Source organism: Haliotis rubra, unplaced genomic scaffold (genome assembly GCF_003918875.1).
Source record: "Haliotis rubra isolate DU_JTF1 unplaced genomic scaffold, ASM391887v1 Scf8, whole genome shotgun sequence".
Classification (NCBI taxonomy): domain Eukaryota; kingdom Metazoa; phylum Mollusca; class Gastropoda; order Lepetellida; family Haliotidae; genus Haliotis; species Haliotis rubra.
Genome location: NW_025767523.1, coordinates 400,059 through 417,800, shown reverse-complemented (window position 1 = coordinate 417,800; position 17,742 = coordinate 400,059). Strand labels below are relative to the sequence as shown.

Sequence of the window (17,742 nt, the reverse complement as noted above, 5' to 3'; positions counted from 1 at the left end):
TATGAATAAATGTATGTATGTCAAAGCTTTATTAATTTATACTTGATGACTTCTTTTTCTTCAAGTAACATTACATGTTTTTTGCGCTTTGTTCTGTATGGGGTAATATTAACCTGCAGCTTATCTCAAACAACTCATTACATAAGGTTATATTTGGAGTATTTCTTAAATTTGAATACACAGAATTTGTCTGAGGAAATGTTTAGCTTGATTTGAGGTGGACTTTTCATCATACGTCTGCTAACTTTCTGTCACTCTTTCTTTTTCAGACTTGCCAAATTAGTTTGGAAGGTGCTCCTTTCTATGTCAAGGCTGGAAAGCCCTTCTGCAAGAAACATGTACGATAGAACAACACTGGAAGATACAATAATTATTCTGACAATACAACTGTTGACTAATAAGTAAAGATAAGTTCTGGCTGAAGGACTGGGTTATTCCACGGACGATGGTTTGCGGTGCCTTGTGGTGAAATGGATAGCTAGCTAGGGTCTTGGTTTTCACTCCATCCTCATTTCAATAATTCCTTTTTAGCCAATAAAACATCATGTTACTGTGTGCCTTGATTATATAAGCATACAGTTTATATAAATATCTTTTTGAAATGCATAAAATATGCATAAAATGTCAAGTGTTTTTTTAACATGTAGTCCTGATTTGGAGTCTTTGATCTTTTCCTGTCAATAAATGGATATTTTTCAAATTCTATAGTTTGATACTGTTTTACACATACATGTGAAAGAAGTAGGAATTGTGAAGTTTTATTATAATAAAATTGAAAAAAATGAATTAGTATGCATGTTTGGCAATAAGTCTTGAATAAATGAGATTTCTTGTGTATGAATGACATTTGTTAGGTTGTTATTTTTTAATAACTGTTCGCATATATCTGTTGATATATCTCCTGATTTGAATATTGAAAGGTGTCAAAAGATATGAGTATTTGGACTTATCTCAGAGAATGAATATCTTTAAAAAGCGAGATAAAAAAGCACAAGGCACAATCTGTTAATCTGATTGGTTAATTCAGTCTTTGTGTGCAGAATGTGTATATAAACCAATGTCTAAATCTGTGGGATTAGCCAAATGTAACATTGAAATATGTTTTAGGAGAAAAGTATCTTCTTTGTGTGCCTTGTGATCTTGTTTGCTACAAACTGCCATAACGCTTCTTCACCAATGAAACAGCCATTCAACTTAAGTTGTGTTTCGTAAGTTAAAAAATGAAGCATACAATAACATACCAAATTTTGTATCGCCTAGTAACCCAAGTAACCGTCAACATTAACATATCATTTGCCTGGTTTTAGAGATATATATATTAGTTCCTGTGGTATATAAACCATATATCCGTGTTTGATTAATTTTAAAAGTTATGAATTACTGTGTTCTAGGCATAAGTTAATCATATTTATCTGATATATGAATATTTCTTGAGATCTCATGTTATATGCTAAATGAAAAATAACGTTATTTCTGTGGATGCATTTGCATAATTTTCATATACCAGCATTAAAGAATTAAATATTTTGTCCAATGTGAATTGTGACATTTTTTTTTTATTGTGGGGGTGGGGGGGTTTGTTGTGTTTAGAAAGAGAGTTTATTGTTTCAAAATTTCCATATGCGTCGTGTTGAATGAATATCTTAGGATCTAATTAATAGTATGAAGTTTTAAATGACTTGTGAATATTCCACATTCATATGCTTCAATGTGTAGTTTGAGTTCTGCGTACAAACCTATGTGTAATTACTGTATATATATATATATGCTGTTGACACCTATTCTTACCTCCCCTGCATAATGTCTTCACTTGTGTATATAGGCCTTGTAGATAGTTGTCGACTCTTCTCTTCTTGCTTTCTATCAGGGTCTCTACAATATATGCAAATCTTGTATTTTTAACCTATTTATATAGATATATTGTACAAAGATTATACAATGTTGATATACAAATTTCTAAGTAATTTATGACTTTTTTAAGTTTGCCTCGAGCAATATGTACAATTTTTATGACCTTTGCAAGAAATACTATTTTCTTACAGCCTTTTCGATCATCTTTTCTGCTTGAGTTCAGGTGGCCTAAATTTAAAAGACATATGCAATTTTGAAATGATTTTCAACTTAATATATGTATGCCAAAACATTTTTGTACGATTTATTGATTTCATTTATCATCTAAAGAAATGGTCACACAAGTGGAACTAGTAGCTAGGAACACAGTATGTTGTGACAGCAGAGGTGTGACTGTTTCAATATGGATGCCATTAGAGCAGGTTTTACACTTGCAACAATTCCCTTGTGTTGGACTTTTGTCAGTTTAGCACCTCAGTTTTTCATAATGCTGTATGAAATGTTACAGTTGTTATAGTCCAAATATTTTCCTGAAATTTTCACCTTGTTTTTGGCTATTACCCAAATGTTTGCCTAAACCTGTGCATGATTTGCACCGAAGAATGAAAAGAAACTTTTATGACATGGGTTTATGGAATGAATCTCCTTCAAAAATAAAATCATTTCCATGCATTATGTGAGGGGTTTATCAAACACTCAAGCACATGTGTTCTCAAGGATGGTATATAGTACCCATTGTTTGCTAAGGAACACACCTTTGACTATACGTGACTGGTCTTTAACAAGTGTTGGGTAGTATAAATGAAAGTCGTGCATATGGATGTAGTGATGAAAAATTACATGAACAGAGACAAGTTGCAGAATTATTACAGAGGATTTGACATGAATCTGAATATGTCAGAAATGGGTGGAATCTTGACAGAAAATTATTCATGAAAGATGATGTAGTGTACGATTTGCCTGAAGTCATCTCAATGAATATTTTGCATGGTACTCAAGGGGTTGGTGCAGTATAGGAGATATTGCATGGAGGTTGATGTGTTACTGAATATATCACACAGAAGCAATTGCGTTATTGAATATATCGCCAGGAAACTGATGCGTTATTGAATGTTTCGCAAAGAAGTTGATGCGTTATAGAATATATCGCCCCTAGAAGATGTTATATAAGGCTTGCTCTGTTGTATACATTGCATACAGTGTATATATATAGTCCACATGATGAATATACCTTGACATGATGGTAGTACGAAGGGCTGTTTTGTTTGTTTATTTTAAATCTTGAGTTTGATCCCATCTGTGTGGCTACATAGGTGAACACACCCAGATATAACATTGAGATCCTCGTGTTTGGATGCAAATTAATACTGAACTGTCCTTGAACAGAACTCCTTGTAATATTTGATAGTTACTTTCCAACCATATCATGTTCCGAGTAATAAACGCAAGGAATAATATGATTACGTGTTGTATTATCTTTTCTTGTGAAATGAGTGGATGCTGCAATGGGATTGGTTGAAAAAAAAGGTGTTGAATGGAGTTCCAATTTTGGTGATATTTTTAAGTATTCACTATGTGTAATATTTTTTGATTGATGGGATGGTACCATCCCCAACGACCAGGGAATTTTATTTCATCATATACTAAGCAGCAAAAGAAACGTCAGTTTGGAATTTTCCTTCGCAGAAGCGGATAACTGTAAACTCATTTTATGTTTTGATTGTATATTTTTGACATCTCCAACTTTACCTGAGCAAAGACATTTCTTCCCAAACTCAGGAAATGGTCTCCAAAACGCAACCTGATCTCGGAGATGGTACGGTGTTCTCCATGTTTTTCATGCAACTCATGCTGCACCTGCTGTTCACAAGGACCAGCCCTATAAAATGCACCCCAAAACCTGGTTGAAACATTCACATTACAATGTCAGCATGATGCTGCGACTCATGGCAGCTCAGAGGAACCAGGCGCTAGGAAGACTTGAAGCTGGCTACACTATACAAGCCGTTGCCAATCACTTCCAGGTCAACTTTCGGACCATCTACAGGCTAAAGCAACGTTTCTGGACCACCAACACTACAAATGATCGCCCCTGTACTGGCAGACCAAGGGTGACCACAAGACGACCTGACCGTGGACCTATCCTCACCCCTCGTCATTGGCATGAACGTCTATAGTTTGCCTTAGAACACCAGAACTGGCGATACAGGCAATGGAGAACTGTTCTGCTCACAGATGAGAGTCGGTACTACGTATCAACTGCAGATGGCAGAACAAGAATATGGCGACGACATGGCCAGCGTTACTCAGACCAATGTGTTATGGAAAGAGACTCATGTGGAGGTGCAAGCATCATGGTATGGGGTGGAATAGGCCTGAACCAGAGAGTGGGTCCTGTGGTGTTCCAGAACCTTGGTCCACGGGGAGGAGGCTGCATCACAGCGGTGTGCCATATCGACCAAGCTCTCAGACCCCACGTCATACCACATTTTGCACGTCACCGGAACAACATTTTCCAGCATGAACGCCCAGAGTGTGGTTCAAGGTGCCAATGGCCTTCATCAATCGATTGGTGCACTCCATGCATAGACGCTGTGCTGCAGTTATTGTCACGTCGTGGTCACACTAGATACTGAAGTCAAGGGTCTGAATGGACTGCAAACGTTCATGTAATGTCTTGAAATTGTGCTGAGTTATTCATTGATGTGTCAAGATATTGTGCACAAAAAATGTTTTTGATCTGCTTCGTATGTCCATTTCTGTAATGATTTGATTACAGTGCCTGTCTATTTTTGAATTCGTACTGACAGGTTTTTTTTGCTGCTGAGTATATATTAAATACTGTGAGCTATTCAGCAGCCATAATGCACAACAATCTGCTGTCCTCTATAATCTGTGAAGTCATAGATTAATCAAACGAAATGGTTAAATCTATAGATTTGTCCATGAAAGTGGGTAATTGTTGTAGTTCAGGACAAAATTTGATTTGATTAAGGATTTGTTACACCATAGTGTCCACAACTAGAACACCTACAATAATCAGAATAAATGCAGTTTACAAGCATTCTGAACCTAACTAAAAGTTACAAAACCCATTCCACATTCATAAGAAATCCCTGCTAAAAGCAGTGTTGATTGTACAATTCTAACTATACTCAACAACAAAAGTTAAGGACCACCCCAATTTTCAATATTAAGTATTTAATAGTTCATATTATGATCCATATAATACTTACATATTGAATATTGGTATGGTGCTTAACTATTTTTGATGAGTATATATTATGAATATGTGTTTGCTTGCTTGTTCAAGGCATCCTAAACAATGTTGCAGCTGTATAGGGGTTGTCTGTTAATACTGGAGTCCTACAACCCAGTGATTGTCATGAGATACGATGGCAGAGCATGTGTTCGCCCTGAATGAGTGATGACACCAGGTGTTCGCAAATGAAATGACCGTATCCTGTTCCATCAGAGGCAATCATCCAAACATTAACAAAGGCTAGACAATATATCTGAAAATATTTGTGAAAGTATGGAACACGTCAAAGAAAGGAATGGAATGGCATCTGACATAATTTTTGTTACAGATGCATCACATTTTGTAATGTCCTCTACATGACTACCATAAAACGTTTCGAAAGCTTAACTACCTTTAAGCACTGATCATGTAATAGTCTATTATATGGTCTCTGCTTAAAGTTGTTTAGTTAAATGTTTTTGGAAGGAAACAGCTCTCAGTGGGGACTTTTTTCGAGATTCATTTATACTAAAACGAAAAAGGACATCTATTTATCGTGCAGGGTGTGGAAAGCAGGCACAACGACCGAAGTCATCCTCAATATCTCCAGGGCTCGCATTTCGGTAAACCAACACTACCTCTTGGAGAAGGGGTTCTCTCGTTTTACATCACACGGTGTAGGTTTACAGAAATGCTAAATCTGGAATAACCTGTTCCACAGTCCCTTTCTGGAAGATAACCGCCAGTTTCACTCAGCCCTTACTGAAATGCTAGACCCCTGAACGAAGCAAGCAGTTTCTATGGAGTTCTTTGTTTCTATCAATGTGTATTTTTAGAGACGACATATTAGTCTTGCCCCGGGATCTAGAGGATGAACAGAAATATAACACAATGAGGAATGTGACAGTGTAACTGTTGCTATGTAACAAGGGTGAGCTGAGTTGAGTTGGGCTTTACGTCACATCGGCATTATTTCAGCCATATAGCGACGAGAACAAGTCTGCAACAAGGGTGAGAAGACATTGTTCGGTTGAAATATACTCAAAGGCAAAAGTTAGATATGAGTTAACACTGATGTGTTTATGATTAGACTTTTTAATATTGCATGAAAATCATTCCACAATAGGATCGCCAGACGCTTTTCCCACAGTGAAGGAACGGTCAAAATGAAATTCACAGTCAATAACGTGTATGTCCACCATGGTCATTGATGTATGTTTGACACCTGCTTCTCATAGGAAGATATCAAGCAGTAAAAAGCAATAACTATCTTTCACAAAAAGTGCAACTCAAATATGGCGTCCCTCAAGGTTCTGTCCTCGGACCCCTGTTATGTACAGCTGTGAGCCACATATCAACAAAGTCTGCCAGAAAGCTTACCTTATTATCAGAAATATCAGCCAGATCAGGAAATAAATTGATAACGAAACTGCAGCAATGTCAGTCAAGTCCTGTGTCTTATCACACCTGGACTATTGTAACGCTTTTCTGTTTGGTCTCCCTAAACGTCTCATCAACAAGCTACTGCATGCTCAAAGTTCAGCCGTAAGACTCACTACAAGGACAAGAAATTTGGATAACAAAGCCTAATTCTCCGTCAACGCCTATAATGAACTGATAAAAGAGCACTCCAGCCATCATCCTTGCTAATTAAACCTATCTGCTGTGTATTCTTTGACCTGCCTCATCACAGTTGGCTTCCTACTATTGTTACTGCATAATTACCCATATTCACTGTTGTTGTTTCCTTACCCCCTCTTTATACATACCCTCATGTTGTCTTACTTAATCCCTGTTACATGTATATAGGTCGGTTCTGTGCTCTATTCCTTTACTCTTGCTTGACAACGGTATAAGAATCTAAACCGAAACGTCGCATCATACTATAATAAAGAAATTGTTATCCATAAGAGTAACGTACCTTTCTTATTTCTCATCAACTTCTAAAATGCCAATCAAACAGAACTCCAGCAGGATTCGGTACAAGATCCTCCTCATTGTGTTCGAAGCAAGGCATGGCCTTGCAGCACAGTATTTGCAAACCTCATAACCAGTCACACCAGCAAGAACTCTTCGTACGGGGATCAGAATCTGCTCTGCGTGCCAGCATCTCGCAAAGCATCATTAATTTGGAGATAGGTTCTTTGCAGCAGCTGTACCCACAGTCTCCCTACTGACATCAGAAATATTCAAGATGTTGCCACTTTCCAGAAACATCTCAAGACATACAACGATGTGTTTCACTCCAGTCAATGTAGAACTCCTAGAAGCGCTTTTGAGAGCGATCACTGGATACCAGCGCTATATACAGCCAAAGTTATTCTCATTATTATCCTGTGTGCAGCTAGACGCCAGCGAATATCCCTTGGCGATATCCTGCGACACCAGGAACTGTTCGGGCTGTTAGTGTGGCTGGTTGGAATCTTTGACGCAGAAAGGTGGTTCGAATCCAACCATCGTTGCGTTGCGTGGTTACAGGTGGACGGCCACGGTGACGGTCTGCAACGACGGCGTTTTGTTGATAACATCTTCACAAACGGCTGATGGTGTTCCTGTGAACGTTAACTGCTGTGCAACGTTGCGCTGGGGTGTTCCGGTTTCAAGTATTCCAATGGCTCACCTTCTTTCATTTTCAGTTCGCCGTGGCATAGAGAAATGCAATCAGATTCTTCAAAATTTGCGTTTTTCGGACCCGTCGACGACTAAACAATGATTTTGGTGACAATGATTCGAGCCACACTTTTTAAAGAGCACGTTTTATGCCATTTTTCCACGGACTTCTTGAAAGCACGAAAAACACATACAAATAAAAACTACCGACAGGGCCCTGTTTGGGTTATGGATTAAGTGTATTATAAAGAATATCAAAATGCGTCATAAGACATTTCTTATTTATATACTCCTCACAAAAAGTTAAGCAACACAAATTTTTAGTCTCATTACAGTTTCATTTATTGAAATTGCAAATAATGGAATGATGCAATAGAAAGGTGAAACATATGTACACACGATTAACAAAATGAAATATAATGGTATTGACAAATAATAGACTTACAAATCATCAAAAGTGTGTACCCGTGAAACAGTCGTGCAAAATGTGCTGCATTGATGGAGTAAAATGTTAACATTAAGATTCAAGTCTGTTTTGGACAGTGAAGCAGTGTTCAGTAACGCGAATGACCACCATGAGCACAAATGCAAGCTTCTACACCTCTTTGCATTGACCAAATGAGTCTTTAAAGTTGCTGTTGTGGAATATTATGTCATTCTCTCTGTAACGCCTGCTCAAGGTCATCAAGAGTCTAGGGGTGAACATGGAGACCGTTAACACGACTACCAATAATGTCCCAAGCATGTTCAATGGGATTCAGATCAAGTGACCTTGCAGGCCAGTCCATACGTGTGATGTGGTTGATCTAAGCAACAAGTTGTACCAGAGGAATGATTACAGGTAGGTTTACACCGATCAGGGTGCATGTGTGAAGAGTGGAGCACATTCATGCCACACATTTTGCATGTTTTTTCTGAGGTCGGTTGTGTTCGGGTGATGTTGTCAATGTTATAAGATAAATCAATTTGACAGTCACTAAAGGTTAATAATGTATTCTTTGAATTTTTACCTTTCAGTAACATGTCGGCAAAAATCTGCCCACAGACATACCTCATTCAGACACAGTACTGACTGAGTACAGTACCAATTCTTTGTTAGTCAGATTGTCAGAATTTGACACTATTTTGACAGAACATGAAATGACTGATTTTACCATTTGAATAGATTTCCTGAAAAGATTAACAATTAGACAGTTTGACAGCTTGAATATGGACAAGACGCGCATCTGCTTGGCAGTAATCTAACGTAAATGAAAAAGACACAACTATTTTGTCAGAACAGAACCTTTCCTTGTTCATTATTATGTGTCTATTTCTCTTCATTATTATACATAGAAAGATGAAAAAGATAACTCCATTTGTGTGAACCTATCAGAATAATACTGTACCGTTTGACCAGAGGAGGACATGGCAAGACATATATTTCAGGGGGTTTCGAACCTCCCTTCCCTCCCTATTGAAAATTCCTGGATCCGCCTTTGAAACCATACCCACTCACTCACTCAAAGGATACCGACCTTCCATACCGATACCATTCAACCGACCGGCTTCACCTTAAAGAAATACGAAATATGGACAACAATGTTGACGTATGACCTCACAAGCGGTGACCGATTTATTTACAAAATGGCGGGTTCGCTGACAGTGGTACGCAGGATTTTTTGGGAGACCTTCCCTCGATTCAGGGATCTTTTGTACATAAATATGTCATGTAAGTAATCAGAAACATTCTGACTATCTGCGTGCTGTTATTTGTTTTTATTGCTTTCATTGTAAGTAAGAGAAGAAGTCAGAAATGTCGATAATATTACCGTTGTCGTTCTGGGTAATTTTGCGTCAGTTATGGCGTCACGTTACGCGGAAAATTTGACAATTTGTTAGCAATTTATGGAATCATTGTATTGTGTTATTTTTCATTTATTTTTTCTTGCTACGATACTCTTTCCATGCATATTCCAAAAGTATTGAGCCTATGCATGCTACGAATAGACGTATGGAAGTCTGAAAATTTGAGAAAATGCTACACAGAGCAAAATCTCGACGTTTGTTTTCACACCCAATATGTTTCGTTTGATTTCATCTAGTATATGATCTAGACACTTGGCTTTGGTGGCACATATCATTTGCTGTTTGATTCTAAACCGAATGAGGTATTCAGTGATGTATTTGTCGCAGCTTAGTGTGAAATGTGGGTTATGTAATAGGCCCATTACCGGCCTTCGCGAAACGTGCGTTTGTAAACACTATCCAAATTATATGGCCGAGAGCTCACTTCGGCGTTCGTGTTTGTGTATCCCAACCGATTCTAGGTTTATCGGCGACGTTTCACCGGTGATTTGATGTTATCCTTACTTCGAGTAATCATCCGATGTTTTCATTTCAAAACATAACCAAATAAGGCCGTGAATAGCGATTTCGTAATGTTTCAAAAATGGCGATACAGCAAATTGTGAAATTTCATTTTCAGCACGTTTGCTTTGACTAAGATGATAGTGGATGGTATCAAGAAACAGGAAGATGGCCTGGAGAGTTCAAACTGTAATACCTGTTTGTGTGCGTGATGTATGTTGAATTTTATTCGACTTCAAAGTGAGGGTTAAGAGGACATATGTGATAAGAAGCAGACTGGATAACATTCTTCACGCAACACATCCTCGTTGCCAGTTCACCTGAAAACACCCGTTGTGATCTCGCGAGAACATCTCCATGGTGACTGTTCTCTGCAAACGACGCCATTGTTGTTTAGCATCTGTGTTGCAAAATCCAAGTCTCTGCTGTCATTTTACGATTTGATTCACACTTGTGACCAACTTTGCATCATGTTCACGAGTGTTGCAAGTGTTTACCATCAAGGTACATTATTTAGGTCTTTTAAGTTAAATTTGGTTTTGATTTCGGTATATTATCAGTAAGTCTAACTTTGGCCGCATGTCTGCCTAATGGCGTTCGATCAACAAACCTCAGTAGTTAGCTAACGAGTAAACACGATTTTCATGAGACCCTCAAATCTTTATGTGAATCATATATAATACGTGTATATAAGATAATGTGGACTTATTTCCACGTAAAGAACACAGCAGTCTGATTTTATAAGTTGAAAACACAGGACCCAACTGCGGAGGTTGGAAATAATGATAATTCATATTTTTTATTTTAAGTCTTAGATCCATTTCCCTATCTAGCATCAATTTTAAAATACGTTTTACATAGATTTATTCATCATTTCCCTCGGCAGCTCGGGAAGAGTTGAGAAAGTCTCAGCGTCCTACCATTGCTGCCTGCCCCTCCGACAAATCTGTCCCTCTCCCAGTAGGTCATCTAGGGATTTTCTTGACCTCTCCCCATGATATAAAACAGACGGTTGTGATTTGGAGTTTTTTGTCGCCATTTTAGGTGTAAACCATTCATTAGATTTAAATATAATTAAAAGAAAACAATAAATCAAGATTTCTGATTAGAAGAAGTAGACAACTTTGACATGTACCTTCTGGAAACAATCACACACTATGCCATTTTAATATGGAAGAAAGATTATTAAATTAGCTATTTGTTTACACATCTTCTGTCCTCATTACACTGCCTTCCTTTCCCCTCTAAGCTGTCAACTGCTGAGGTATCCCCACCCATCACCCAGACCCCTCTCCCTAACCCTGCCCTTCGGTCATTGTCTGGTTCCTCCATGAACTTGGAGCAGGACATCCTTGAGATAGACTTGGGAGATCCCACAAAACCATGTGCGATACTTTCCTCCATGAACTTGGAGCAGGACATACCTGAGATAGACTTGGGAAATCCCACATCACCATTTACAGTACAGCCTGTGAAAACAGAATCCTATGTCCTGATTGATGTGAGCCACCTGCAAGAACCAAGTCAGCCACAGTCATTTGAGACAGCATGCTGCTGCAGTGTCTTCAGCTTCGTCAAGAGACTGTTCACTCTGTACTAGATGGACATGTGATGTGACTTAAACAATTTGAACATTTACAAAATTGTGAAAATCTAAAGAACACTTTGTGCCTATTTGGACTATTTGAAGACTTAGTCTCCCGAAACAAGCAAAATGAAATGATCTATTGTCAGTAAATGTTTCCATCAATTTGATTTTGTCAAGGCATTGTTATTACATTTATAAAAGTTACTGCTTTTTTTTATAGTGTGTGTTTCAGTTGTTATTTGCAAGTTCCTCCGGACATACAAATGGGATGGGGAAAACAGGTTGTACAATCATGCTGCAGTGTATTCAGCTTCATGAAGAGACATGTGATGTGGCTTGAACAATTGGAACATTTACATAATAATTAAAATCTAAAGAACATTTTGTGCATATTTGAACTATACTATATACTATATAACCTATAATGGTTGTCACCCCATTCAATTTGTTAATTAAAGAGGTGTGTGTGGGGTTGAGGTGGGGAGGGGGATGACACCCATTATTGGCATGAGTATATTTGAAGATTTGGTCTTTCAAAATAAGTAAAAGGAAATTGTCAAATTGTGTAAAAACCTTGGAGTCAAGTTTGTGTGCAGACTCTTTCAGTGTTGCCACAACCCCTAGTGCACAGTACACAACCCTGTGCACTTAAAAGAATCCACAAATCCGTTGGTTAATGACCAGATGGTGGCCACATGAATACGTGCAAACACCTAGTGAGAGAGAGAGGTTTATTCAAGTAAAGGGGCCACAGGCCCATTATACAAATGTACAAAGTGCAAGGTCTAACAAGCGCCATAAAATATTCAATATTAGCACAAGTACTAATCAGCAGATACAAGAGGCTGTAGGGGTACTATACACTCAAGAATGCATTACGCTTCTTTAAAGCTAGATACACAAATTTTCCAAGATTATTAATAAGAAGTATATTCTTCGTCATGAACAACTGAGACAGTTTCTGTTGTGACGGGAAATTGTAATAATAATTTGGAATTGTCATTTCTCTAAGATTATTATAAAATGGACATTCTAGGCAAAAATGAAATTCGCTTTCTACAGTAGGAATAATACACAATGGACACAAGCGTTCATTTCGCTTTAGACCAAGGCGTCTACCATATTCAATCATTAACATATGACTGGAGCTTCTAATTCTACTTAAGGCAATACGAAATACTTTGCATTGAACGTGATTAATGTAGAACTCTAAGCAAACTTTGTTTTTGATATTACTCAGAAAATCAAGTTTAGAAAAACACAGCATATCACCTTTCCATGATTGGTTATGAACGTCAATACATCTTTGTTTGAACAGAGATATGAAAGTAGTGACATTCCCAACATTCTGGTAAAACCAGGCATATCCAAAACCATATTGATTTAGAAGTCTTTTTACACTTAGTGCCCAACATGGGCGTCCTTTCTCTGCAGTTCGATATTGATATTCATACACTTTCTTTAAAATAACATTATCAGCTTGAGATACCAGTCTTATCCAATATTTAATAATTTTACAGTAAATATTAACTTTAAGGGAGTGTCTACCAAGCTCGGCATGAGCGAATATATTCGGGGTGCTTCTTGGAAGATTGAGAACTTGTTTGCAAAATTTGTCATGGATATTAATAACATTAGGTGCTGTGTGAAATCCCCATACTTCGCTGCCATACAGTAAGATTGGGAGAATTTTAACATCAAATATTTTGAACAAAACATGAATGGGGAGATTTGAGAAATTAGGTATTGATGATCTGAGTATACCAAGAACTTTCCATGCTTGTTCTATGAGGGTTTTTGAGTTATATACCACGAGCCTGAGCTGGATAAATGAACCCCTAAGTACTTATAGGATGAGACAGTATCAATAACATTATTTTTAGATAAAATCGTTCGCATTTCTTAAGTCTGCCACCCTTTCTAAACACAATAATTTTACTCTTTGCTACATTGATTTTAGTTTCCAACGGTCACAATAACCAACTAATTTGTCTAATCTCTTTTGGAGACCACCAACAGAAAAGTCAAAGATTACAATGTCGTCAGCAAATAGTAATATAAACAATTCAATTAGTTCCAGATTCACACCCTCTGGTTATCTAATGCTAGGCTCTCTACAATATCATTTACAAAAATGAGAACAAGAAAGGGATAGTTGGCAACCCTGGCGGACGCCATTTTGGCACTCAAAAATGCTGTATATCCTTCATTTATAGAGACACATGATCTTACAGATTTGTACATGTTTTTCAATAATCTGAATAATTTCCCTTTAACATTTCCCAACCACAGTTTATAGAAGAGACTGTTCCTGTCAACCGAATCAAACGCAGCTTTCAAGTCAATAAAAGCACAGTATAATCTTCCTTTATACAGAGAGAGGTATCTTTGAACGATCGAATTCAATATAAATATATTATCATGGGTTTGGAATCCATGTCTAAAGCCTGCCTGTTCTGGGGCAAGGAAACTTTCCCGCTCAGCCCAGAGAGTTAGTCTAGTACTTATAATTTTGAAAATATTTTGCCAGATACTTCAAGTAAGGTTATAGGCCGGTAGTTGGCTGGATCATTGACATTACCCTTCTTGAAAATAGGAATAATTACTCCTACTGTCCACTCAGTCGGATAGATACCCGTAGATAGGACACCGTTAAATAAAGATTTCAACATGTCTATGCATTCTCTTGGGGCGCTTTTGAAGAATTCAATAGCAATACCACTTATACCTGGGGATTTGCCACATTGCATACTGTTTATGGCATCTACAATTTCCTGATAACTTATTTCATTGTCTAGATCATCATAATTTGCAGATTGTTCAATAAATTCCTCACTGATAGACAAAACAAATTGATTCACCTCATTATAGAATTCCTCATACTCCACTGAGAAATGCAGACCTTGGAAGAGATCATGAAAGTGTAGGTTCCAGTCTATAGGTTTTATCTTATTTTTTGTAAATTGTGATTTAGGTTTGACAGTTTTCCAAAACAATTTATTATCTTTAGTACATAGTGCACTGCATAGTTTATCAGTAAAGTCTGCCAAAGATGCTGACTGCTTAGATGCACATAGCTGTTTATAGGAGGACCACGAATCGATGTACCGTTGTCGGTCACAAGAACCGTTACTGGCATGGAAGGCACGGAGTAAGCGTCGAGCTACATTTCGTGCTGCAAGGCATTCATCATCGTACCAGTTGTCTCCCTTGTGTATATGTGATCCGACCAGTTGGCGTTGCTTACAGTGTTCGGCGCATGACTCGACAGTGGCATGAAACAAAGAGGAAGCACTGTTGATATCATTGTTTTCAATATGGCTATTAAAAATTTCCATAACATTTGGCTCTAATGATTGCCAATTAGTAGCGTATTCAGACAGAGATTCTCCCTTTAAAGAGAATTTGATCTTTGGTGTTAGATTATACAACTTAGTGGTAGTGTTTACACCCATATCAAACAGCAATGAGAATGTCACTGGTAAATGAGTCAATTCTACTTCTTCAGATATTTCAAAATCATTGAACAATGAAAAGGCATTATCAGAGCATAAAACATAATCCACGACACTCTGGCCACTATTAGCAAAACATGTAATTTTTCCAATATTACTATCTTTAAAGAACCTACCATTGCATATTCTAAGCCCAGTGTTGATACAGAAGTCTAGGAGGGCGTGGCCACGTCTATTGATAACAGCATCCTGGGATACCCGTTGTGGGATGTCGTCGTCAGGGACATAGTTGATGTCCTCGTCTATAGGCAGATGTGTTGGGTCATCGTTGTAGATATAGTCTTTGTATGAACCATCGCCTGTCCGTGCATTGAGATCGCCCTGGACTATAACTCTGCAAAGTGGATCTGAAGACCGGAAATTGCTGATTTCTTCCTCAAGTATATCAAACACTGCCTCATCAGCATATCTGCTAGAATTATCTGGAGAGTAATACACAACACCGAAATATAATGTTAGAGCCTGATTAGGAGGCTTTATATGAAGCCAGGAAATGTTTTCACTACAGCTGGGTATGAAGGAAACAAACTTTGAAATCGTGTCCGATACCATGATTACAATGCCACCGGAGTTCCTGAATGCTTGTTCCTGTTTCTGTCGTGTTGTGTTGTAGATAGTGTAGCCAGGAAAGGAAAAGACGTCAGAGGGATTGGACCAGGTTTCAACTAAGGAGATGATATCATAATTTTTCCAACAGCTAGTAAATATCGATTTACCAAACTTGTTTTTGATGCCCTCTATATTCCAGAATAGACACTTGCATGTGGTATCCCCTGGGCCTTGGCCACACCCCTAATGGGTAGAGTTCGGGTCTGCAATCCCTGTTCTAGGCTTGAAGGTTTTGATCAGGACGATATTGTCTTGAGTTTCATTAAGACGATAAAGTTTATTTTCAATTTGTAGCTTGTCTGATTTAAGAGTTGCAAATTTACCTTCCTTTTTTTGCATCCATCATGTAACTTTTCAGGATTTTCCTGACAGCCCGTACTCTCTGTGTGAAGTCCTGGGATACAGACACGCCGTGGCCCTTGAGATGCTTGGTTGCCTGGAGGATGCTATTCCTCTCTTTCAGATTCCTGCAGGTGACGAGAACTGGCCTGGCTCCAAGAGCCCGGGATGGGAGGCGGGGTAACACGGTCAAGCTCTGTGATATCAGTCATGTGCATAATATCATGTAACAGTTCAATTACTTTCTTTTCAGTATCCTCGTTTGATTCACCTGATGTTTCTTCCAGATTGTAGAAAATGAGATTGTTTTGCTTCGAGATATTTTCCAAATATTCTAATTTATTAGTAAGTGACGTGATAGTTGATTTCATTTGGTAATTCTCCTCAGATATAGATAGCATTTCCTGTTCAAGACGTTCAATTTTGTTATTTAGTTTCATGAAGTTTTCATTCATTTCCATCCTCATCTCCTTAAATTCTTTTAATAGTTCGTATGAACATACCTCTCCCTCTATCGTCGTTTGTCGTGTTTTAGGTGGACCGGGATTTGTCTCCACATCGTTGCACAGGAGCAGTAGTAGAGACAGCAGCAAACTTAGCTTGATACAGGTGTGTGCTCCTGTCGGCACGTGCAGCACGCGGACACGCTTGGCGGCTTGTCGCGCACGTTTGGACATGAATGTGATAAAAACTAACTGGAAGCAGCCAATTCTGGCTCTAAATGCTACATTATCACATCCCATATCTTACTTCTAGGCCCAGATATTAAACCGCTCTGTGCTGCTGTGTGCAAGTTGCTGTGCTGCTCACTATCTTCGTTAGCTAGTGCAAGATTTCGCGGAGCTCGACTCGTATGCGTGCGACCCCTTCAACACCTAGGTGGCGCTATGTTGCGGGTACAGCAACGTGCAGTGAACTTGGACAAAGTACTGTGACTGTGTCCCAGTCCACCCAGCTATGAATGGGTACCTCGGAAGGATGGGAAAGCCACATTAACTTAACTTGGTGCGTCTAGTGGCTGCTCGAGTTAAATGATCCTCAGGGAGTTGAGATTGAAAGTATGATGTACCCTTGAGATTGACATTCAATGATCGAGGTGAAAATGGGATGGACTATATATAGCGCTATATAAATATATATATACATATAAATAAATAAATATTAGTAAATTTTTCCATGAATCTGATTTTTTGTTGAAGTTATTGTTATTATATACAATAAAGTTGAGGAGTGCCAACCAGGGTAACAACAAGTACCATCTTTTCATGTCTTCATGGTGAGACATGGCTAGGGGGATCGAACCACTGAACTTCCACCACTGACGATCTATCCATTAGAACAGGGAGGTGGTTCTCAACACAAAGATGCAAAACTACCTTAAAAAAAAAGTAACCATTCCAATGCTCTACAGCTTGAACAAAAGCTTGATTCAGTACCTGACCTTTAGGATATGTACCAAATTCCATCATATCATAGTTAACACTTGTCAGGAACATAATGTTTCAACATTACCTTCAAGCAATTCCAGAACATTCCAAAGCACCATCCTGAATACAAACCAAATTTGACTTCAATGTATCCAAAAGACTTACAGCAAGTCCTTAACCTATATCTCCATCATTACATTACCAGTATTATCA

The 17,742-nt window shown here is 38.2% G+C and overlaps 1 protein-coding gene across 4 annotated transcripts in view; it reads left to right on the top strand.

The window, feature by feature from the left end:
- The window catches only part of LOC124261400 (LIM domain-binding protein 3-like), a 55,106-nt gene extending 51,798 nt beyond the window's left edge, over positions 1 to 3,308 (top strand). For all 4 annotated transcript variants that reach the window (XM_046695715.1, XM_046695714.1, XM_046695717.1 and 1 more), the window contains one exon: positions 270 to 3,308. In XM_046695715.1, the coding sequence (XP_046551671.1) occupies positions 270 to 347 (78 nt within the window). In that variant the 3' untranslated portion in view covers positions 348 to 3,308. The remainder of the gene's footprint in view (positions 1 to 269) is intronic.
- The last annotated feature ends 14,434 nt before the right edge of the window (positions 3,309 to 17,742 follow it).